The sequence below is a fragment of the Scyliorhinus torazame genome, chromosome 4 (assembly GCF_047496885.1).
Source record: "Scyliorhinus torazame isolate Kashiwa2021f chromosome 4, sScyTor2.1, whole genome shotgun sequence".
NCBI classification, from domain to species: domain Eukaryota; kingdom Metazoa; phylum Chordata; class Chondrichthyes; order Carcharhiniformes; family Scyliorhinidae; genus Scyliorhinus; species Scyliorhinus torazame.
The window spans coordinates 262,500,548-262,509,598 of NC_092710.1; the positions used below are offsets into that span (position 1 = coordinate 262,500,548).

At 40.1% G+C, this 9,051-nt stretch overlaps 1 protein-coding gene across 2 annotated transcripts in view; it reads left to right on the top strand.

The window, feature by feature from the left end:
- Positions 1–8,703, top strand: part of hbs1l (HBS1-like translational GTPase) — a 264,743-nt gene extending 256,040 nt beyond the window's left edge. For both annotated transcript variants that reach the window (XM_072499712.1, XM_072499713.1), the window contains 4 exons: positions 663–771; positions 1,886–1,986; positions 5,588–5,732; positions 8,000–8,703. In XM_072499712.1, coding sequence (XP_072355813.1) covers positions 663–771; positions 1,886–1,986; positions 5,588–5,732; positions 8,000–8,011 — 367 coding nt within the window. In that variant the 3' untranslated portion in view covers positions 8,012–8,703. The remainder of the gene's footprint in view (positions 1–662; positions 772–1,885; positions 1,987–5,587; positions 5,733–7,999) is intronic.
- Positions 8,704–9,051: the final 348 nt, after the last annotated feature.

Here is a 9,051-nt window from a genome sequence, read left to right on the forward strand (position 1 = left end):
GCCATTGCCATAGGTCCTTCAGGGATAAGGGGAAACATCTCTTATGGAAGTGTTCTGACTGTGGGTGCAGATCTCCATGATGACAGCCCCTTTGTTGAAGCATTTAGACTCTACTCCGGTGACCCCCAGTCTGCCATGTACATTGAGCTTGAGGGTCTTCATATGCAGTGAGCTACCACTCCACCGGTGACAAAATGCCAGCAGTACTGGAATGTCACCCCCAACTGTGGCCTTAAGTATGCAAATTTGCAGCCTGCCTGAGTTCTGTGGGAAATCAATCCGTTTCCCAATCTGTCCCTGGGAAACACATTGGGGAGCAATCCCAAAACCCGATTCCCTGCCTCCAAGCACTCCACCATGGGGCTGGGAGAATTCATTCAAAAGCTTCATTTAGTTGGAAGTCCCCTATTCAATTTTAAAACACTCCAGAGCATTCATTCTGACTGCTTAGTGTAACCATGAAGCTGTGACAGTTGAGCACATTATAATTATTCAGGTTCTGCTATATGCATTCATGTTTCACCAGATAGAGTCTCAGTACAACATAATATATAAAATATGCATTTTTAAAAGCAAAATGCGTTAACATACAGAAATTATTTAACCTCAGTTTGTTTTTGATGAGCTGTGCTGACTTTTGTTCTTTATTTCCCTTTCTATAGCGTGGGGTGTATTTTTTGTGATCCGAAAGCTCCTATAAAAACATGCACAAGGTTTAGAGCTAGAGTTCTTATTTTCAGCATTGATATTCCAATCACACAAGGTTTACCAGTAAGTACATTTTTTTCTTTCTGCGTTTATTTAGAATTCAGTAAATGATGCAAGCTTAAAAGCAAAATTGAACTAGGAAACAACTTTTCTTTTTTTAAATAAATTTAGAGTGCCCAAATAATTTTTTCCAATTAAGGGGCAATTTAGCATGGCCAATCCACGTAGCCTGCACATCTTTGGGTTGTGGGGGCGAAACCCATGCAAACATGTGGAGAATGTGCGAATTCCACAGGGACAGTGACCCAGAGCCGGGATCGAACCTGGGACCTCGGCGCCGTGAGGCAACAGGGTTAACCCACTGCGCCACCATGCTACCCACGGAAACAAATTTTCTGTGGCAGGACTGCATACTCTATCTTGCCTTAATTGAATTTTAGGTTATCTCTTTCATGTTTCATACGTATATTTCTGAGCATATAAAATGTTAATTTTAAGTTTCCAATAGTGAAGCAGCCCTTTTACTCTTTTGTGCAGAACGATTGTGTCGTTATATCGTCATTCATTGAAAACTGACACTATGGGCGGGACTTTCCCAGCAATCGTCAAAGGCTGATGGCGGGTGGGAAAAGTAATAATCTTTATTAGTGTCACAAGTAGGCTTACATTAACACTGTAATGAAGTTACTGTGAAAATCCCCTAGTCACCACACTCCGGCGCCTGTTCGGGTACACTGAGGGAGAATTCAGAATGTCCAATTCACTTAACAAGCACGTCTTTCGGGACTTGTGGGAGGAAACAGGAGCACCCGGAGGAAACCTGCGCAGATATGGAGAGAAAGTGCAAATTCCACACAGTCACCCGAGACCGAAATTGAAAACGGGACTCTGGAGTTGTGAGGGAGCAGTGCTAACCACTGTGCCACCATGCTGCCCATAATGTAAGCCTACTTATGACAATAATAAAGATTATTATTATTATTTAAAACTGCATATTATTTATTTTCAAACTCTGGAGACATGTTGAGTACACTTTGAAGCTGTAAGATTAACTAAAAAGGAACTTGTTCAATAGGAATAGGAAATGCAATTTACTACTGTTTGATTTTAATGTGCCTTGAATACTGCAAAAAGTCATATTTAAAGTTCAAAATATGGATTATACCTTTATTAACAGGTTTTACTACACTACCAAACTTTAAGTGAACCATGCACAATCAGAAGGCTAGTGAGCGTTCTGCACAAGAGCACAGGAGAGGTTCTCAAGAAAAAACCTAAGTAAGCAATGTTTAAAACATCTCTATATTTATTTGACTATTATCGTCATAGTTATCAGCATGGGGAATTCAAAAGTTAATTAGGTCAAGTTGAACCAGGTAAATTGTTAAAATATTAAATTTAAAGTAGTTTCTTTTCCTTTTATTGATAACGCCTGTAACCATTTATCAGACCAATAAGGTAACTTCCTCCCTGGTATCACTTGTGAACTGATACAGGTTCTGAGATTCACCTGGTAATTATTTATCATTTTGTATAAAGTATGGCGCCTCATTGGGTATCTTCCCTGATAGCATGTCTACGATTGGAACCAGTTCACATTAGAACTGAAAACTAGAATAAACCTTCCCTGCTGTGGTGCACTGGTGCACCATCTAAAGTATTAATCTAACTTTCCATGCAGTGAAGTACCAATGTGGTAATTGAAATTTAATGATTGCAATGAAGTTTATATTTCAGATATGTTGCCTTGGTTTTTGAATGTTGGATTGTCACTGTTTTCCATTCCCGTCCCATTAGGGCTCAATGGTAGCACAGTGGAGGGCGGCATGATAGCACAGTGGTTAGCACAGCTGCTTCACAGCTCCAGAGTCTCAAATTCGATTCCGGCTTGGGTCACTGTCTGTGCGGAGTCTGCACGTTCTTCCCGTGTTTGCGTGGGTTTCCTCTGGGTGCTCTGGTTTCCTCCCTCAGTCCAAAGATGTGTGGGCTAGGTGGATTGGCCATTCTAAATTGCCCCATAGTGTCCAAAAAGTTTAGGTGGGGTTACTAGGGTGGAGGTGTGGTCTTAGGTGGGATGTTCTTTCCAAGGGCCGGTGCAAACTCGGTGGGCCGAATGGCCTCCTTCTGCACTGTAAATTCTATGAATCTATTGATGAAAGCAATTCTGTCATCCAAAACTGCAGCACATTTTGAACAGTTTTCCACTTCTAACTGCAAAGAATGTGCATGAACGAACTAATAGGACAGTGTAAAGTTGTGTGGTACCCCCATGCCACACAAGATGGTTCTGTCATTCCCCAAGTAAGAAATTACAGAAATAAAAGCTTTATTTTATTTTTTTAAATCTTATTTGGCTTCCCCATGCACTTTCTAGACCTGTCACCAGCTGAATTAATACAATAAGCAAGTTCAATACTAAGTGATCTTTTGGTTTAGAATTTGAGAATTCCTTGTCAAAATAGTGACAGTATCGGTGATTTGATAACTTAATGTAGTTTGTCACCAAAAGAATTCCATGACCTTCAAATGTTCACATTGATACATCTGGCAAGACAGTCTGTAAATTAATTGTTTTCTTTCGTAGTGTTACGTTGCCAATTTTGTGAAGGATTTAATTACATCACTCATTTAGATCAATGCTGTCCAAATTGTCTAGCTCACAATTGTCTAGCTCACAAAACAATCTAAGATTGTTTTGCTCAAATAAAATTAAAACTAAGTTATGAATCAGAATTATTTCACTCTGTCCATCATCGTTCATAATTAATTTACATCTATTAATGACTAAAATACATTTTGGATGCAAGTTGAGACAACCAGAGTGAAATATCCCTTTAAAAGATTCATGAAAAGTTTGTACAAAATTTAAAAAAAATATATAAAATATGAAAGATGTGAGCAAGCAGTTTTGGAATGCCTGAATTTAGACTTTGATCAAGTGCTTAGGTGGGTTGTCGGCTCAGAAATCAAACCACAATAATATGCTGTTATAGTTGTGGCTAAATATAAAACAGAATGAATACTGTGTGATCAACTCCTGCATTGTCAGGGAGTTTCATTATGCAGCCAACAGAGGAATTCCCTCACTACTTGTGAATACAAATTAGAAATGCTTGGGGCTCAGTTGATCTAAAATCAGCTTCAGATTTCAAGGAGATGCTCCATCTCTAATCCTTCACATTGCATTTCCATCTCCTACTGATTAAAGCCAATGGAGCCTTCTCTTAAATAAATCTGTAAAATGCAAATAAACATAAAGATTGATGTTGGATGGGTACATGGAGTCTAAAGATCGATTGGTTCATCCATTATTTTACTAGTTAGAGGACTATGGTTGGCATGGTTTCATTGAGTGCCTCTGACATTGAGACAAATTTACAGATGATGATTCCGGGAAAATCATCAAAGGAAACAAAATGCAGCTTTGATTTTGGGGAAACTAATGCTGCGTTTTAAGGGATTTACATTTGTATTAGTAAACATACTTTACAGCTTTAAGTGTGCTTAATTTAATGTTTCTGTGCCTGGAAGGGTGAAACCTATTGTTAGATTCATGCTGGACAAAGGTGTTTGTGTGTATGTGTGTGCATGTATGGTTGGGGGGGGGGGGGGGGGGGGGGGGGTTGGTTTCGTTTCAATTCCAACTACGATTCCATTTTGCTGAGAGGGCTCTGATGTGAAGAGTAAATAAACCAGTGGTTGCTTAGCAACTGGGGCCTTGTAAGGCAGAGAAACTTTTACGGTTTAGTTTAACTAATTTGATCGCATTTGGAGATAGGTGAGAGAGAAGGCAACTCTGATAGAAGCAGTTAATTTTAGAAGGTTAAAGGAGGAACATGTCTCAGCCTTTCTCGAAGAAAAGCCATACTAGAGCATAATGGTTAAGAAAACAGATGCTGGAAATCTAAAATCCAGTTAGTTAAGGAAACTAGAGAAATTAAAGAAGTTTCCGAGAAGTCTGAAGTTAACGGAACAGATTACTGTTCAATAAAGTCACAGAGTTGAAAAGGCATTGGATAATGAGAGGCCAGAAATATATCTGCAGTAGTGCTAACGTTTGTGAGAAATTACTACAGTTTGGGAGACATTATTTGAAATAATTATGGAAATCAGTGGCTGGACCTCCGAGTTGATGCAAAAGCCTTTAAGAAAAAGGAAACCTGAAAGGAGAGATGTAAAACCTGAAAGTGAAGCCTTGACTGAAGATGCGGAGGGAAACACAATTTAAAAGAAGATTTGAAAGGGTAACTTTTGAAAGGGGAATTTGAAATCACTCATGCAGAATCCGAAGTTCAGTGAGATAAGGTGGCTCATGGTATAAGAATCATCTTGGGGGATTTTGTGGAGAAATCCACATTCACTTGAGTTCAGAGAGGAGTGTGTCTTACCACAGTCGCCTTGTGTACTTAAAATACTTTGTGTGTTAGGTTGCGATGTACTTTGTAATCCATTTTAATCTTCAAATCTATGTGAATTTGTTCAGCTAAGGGGAGAGTAAAGGGAGTATTGTATTATAATCCAATTTTTTTCATGTTTAATAAATGCATGGTTCTTGTTAAAACTAATTAGTGGTTTTGCGACTCTCTTCCTCAATATATTATTAATAAAAAGTAAAAGTTCTGTTGCACCAGGGTTCCATTGTGGGATCTTCCCGTCCAGTTATAACGTCAACTGTGATCATAACATGAGTTGAATAAAATTAAGTCCAAGAAGCTTTTGGAATGATTATAGTATCTAACTATTGATTCTCAAAACTCCGACTGAAAGGGCAGAGATATTTGAGAAACATGTTGGCTTTTGTGCTGTCTTGACTTATGAGCCAGGAGATCTTGTAACTGATTTCCTACTATTTACATAGTTTGATTATAATCTTCTTCAGATGTTTGACTAAAGGGCAGAATGCCTTGATAGAGCTACAAGCCCAGAGACCTGTCTCTCTGGAACTCTACAAAGACTTCAAAGAGCTTGGTCGTTTTATGTTACGTTACAGTGGATCCAGTATAGCAGCAGGAGTAGTCACAGAGGTAACTACTACTTGAAATTTAAGATCTGTTTGATTTTCCACTCTATGAAACTGTAATGCATGTCAAATTTAGCAAGCGAAACCACATCCTTATGTTATAAGCTTCTTCTTCAACTTTAATTGATTCCACTCTTAATAGCTATGGGACTTCCCCTCTTTATTTTTTTTAAAAAGTGCCTGACTTGTACGTTAGCATACTGTCCTTTCTTCCCCATCGTATCCATGCACTTGAATCTATTCGAAATTGATAGAAGAATGTTTTGCCTCTCTTTGCTGTGAAGTCATACATGGTGTGAGATTGAACAGGCTCAGATCAGTGCCCAGCAGGTGCTAGTCGACATAGTGAAAGTACCTCTGGCTTGGTTATAATTGGCCAGGCTCACTTGAATACTGGTTGACATGGAATGTGATGAGAACTTGACTCTTAAATTTGCACTTAACTTGAGAAGTAATACTGGCATTCATTATTTACGATGTTCATTCTATTATCCTGGCAAACCTCCATCTGGATCAACATTAAACAAAATATTAGGTTTGGAGAGCGGTAAGTCTATACTAATTGACTTATCGGGCGTGATCTACCAGCCACGCTGCACTTGAGAAGCAGCATACCACAGCGTACCGTGGGCGCTAAGTGCCGGGAGGCCACGCTCCCGCGATCTACCCGGCTCGTATGCCTCGTGAGATCGCGTTAGATCTCACGAGATGTCGCGATATGAAGCCTGCCTATTGTGACAAATCTGCATATAAAAGCAAGGCAGCAAGTTTTACTGTAATATGCAGTTCCCTGAGGTAATCAAGGCGTGGGATCTAGCCTTTTCGCCTTGGAGACCTTGGGTGAGCACCGTTCAGTGCTGGTCTCCACAAATGGGGACCAGATGGAACGGCACTTGTGGAGGTCACCCAAGAGATTGGAGGCACCCAGGTGCATACCCTCTGGGGAGGGTAACATTCTGGCACTGCTGGTGCCACCCGGGCACCTTGGCAGGGCCAACCTGGCAGCCATCTGAGTGGCAGCCTGGAACTGTCAAGGTGTCCAGGTGGCACTGCCAGCACACCCAACTGGCAGTGTCAAGGGGTCAAGCTGGCAGCTTTCATGCGGCGGTGAATGGGCCACAGAATGCACTGCATGGATGTGCAGGGGGGCCTGAGGACCCCCTTATAGTGAGTTGAGGCTTGGGGGTGGGGGTTCAGGGGTTGCGCCGTGAGCGCTCTCGCTGCACTGAGAGGTTCCGGCGTGTGGAGTTCCTCAGTGCAACGAGAGTGCGGCCATGGGAGTGCATCCCCCGCTGAGGCTCCACACCTAACTGGATGGGTGTTAGATAGTGGGGCGTTTCTCAGCGCTGCGAGCTAAATGCACTCGCTGTGGGACTTTCTTCCTATTTGATTAGATCGGGCCCATCATGTCTTACCAGAAACGATAGATTTGCTAGTCTTGGCTTAAAATATTTTTACTTCTAAAATGTTATGAATGACTATCAAATGTAAAACAGCTCGATTCCCGACTGGGTCACTCGCTGTGCGGAGTCTGCACGCTATCCCCGTGTCTGCGTGGGTTTCCTCCGGGTGCTCCTGTTTCCTCCCACAAGTCCCGAAAGATGTGCTGTTAGGTGAATTGGACGTTCTGAATTCTCCCTCTGTGTACTCGAACAGGCGACGGAGTGTGGCGACTGGGGGATTTTCCCAGTAACTCCTTCGAAGTGTTGATGTAAGCCTACTTGTGACAGTAATAAAGATTATTATTATGATGATTAATTTAATTTCTCCTCCTGAAGAAGGCACTGTGTCATGCTGGAACACTTTTTTCTGGGCTTTAACAATTGGGTGACACTTTATCTAAAGGGTTTTCTTTGTTTGCCTCCAAGCAACAGGTGCCAGAAGCCAAAGTCTAATTGCATTCTGCACAGATATTTATTTATTGTTTTAAAACTCAAAGTACATATGATAAATAACTTCCTTCAAATTACTTCAAACATTTTTATTTGATTCAGTATTGTCAAATGAAAAGGAGTCAGTGATATTTGTCCTTACGAGTGCATGTAAAAATTGAAGTGAAAATATCTGCTCGAGTTTAGTGTGATTTCACAGAGAGGAACTCTAAAAATATAGTTATTCCACAAAATATGCAGGCTTTTTGTTATATGATTATTTTAAAGTGAAATGCTTTGAATGCACTATTTTTTCAAACTTGGTTAATTAAGTGACCAGCTCTCATTCACTCAGTGCTTCAGCGACCTAATGATGTTACTATTGCCTCTTTTATTACAGATTAAAGAATGATAATGGAGAGGGGCTTCGTAATTTTTGACCTTTCTTCGATCTTAAGGAACACAGGTCAACTTGACAATATCCCACAACTTTGAGCGATGTAGGAACTGTGGTCGGCAAAACAAAGTGCAATTTATAATAACCCAAAATGGAACCTAACCGAATGTGAATTTGTCCTTTGCAATATTGTGTTCAAGAAAGCAACTGACAGAATGGGTTTCTCATCATTGAGTCATACTGCCAGTAATACCTCCATAAGCAAAGTTGCACTGTGTCTGAGGAGAATCTCTTTGCAATATTAGTTCTGGTGATTATTATCAGCACCCTGCAAGACTGATGCGCAACACACATTAAAAAAGAAAAATGTTGGGAGCATGATGGGTGACCCAGCTGAATTACACCTTTAGTGGCCAACAGTTGACAAATACTTCTTTGGTTTGCCTGCCCCCTGTTTGCTCTTCCATTAGTGTGCCATGATTTACTAACGGATTTATGTGTTGATCTGCTAACACATCCAGGTTGATGATAACAAGTAACAAAATTACTTACAACACTCTTTCAAAGAAAATGATTTGAAGTACATCAAATGATCAGATGTAATACTCGTAACTTTCCACTTTCACATCAATGGAAAGTGTTCCAAAAATATTTATCAAGGTGCAGATAATTAAAGTTGGTACTGAATAAAATCTAGTTAAAGTAAAGCATTGTTTCAAATTTTTGTCATTTATTGTTTGAATTATGTTTTAACTGGGTTGTGCAATTGTCTCATTTTTCATCTCTCAAAGTATTAATTCTAGCTGCAAGAGATTTAGGATTTCTTTACATTGTAGCTTAGTTTCATTTTGATGCATATGTCCCCTTTTCGATAACAGTGCTGATTCTAACTAGCGACATAGTCATTCTTGTAGTTTGTTGTTCTAGTCTGGTACTGGAGACCTTTCTATAGCTCTTGAATTGACCAACCAAGAGCTTTCAAACTTCTAAGTAGCCATGTAAGGTGTCACTTTGCATACCATTTAGGCGCTTCTCAATTTTCTATATGATGCATG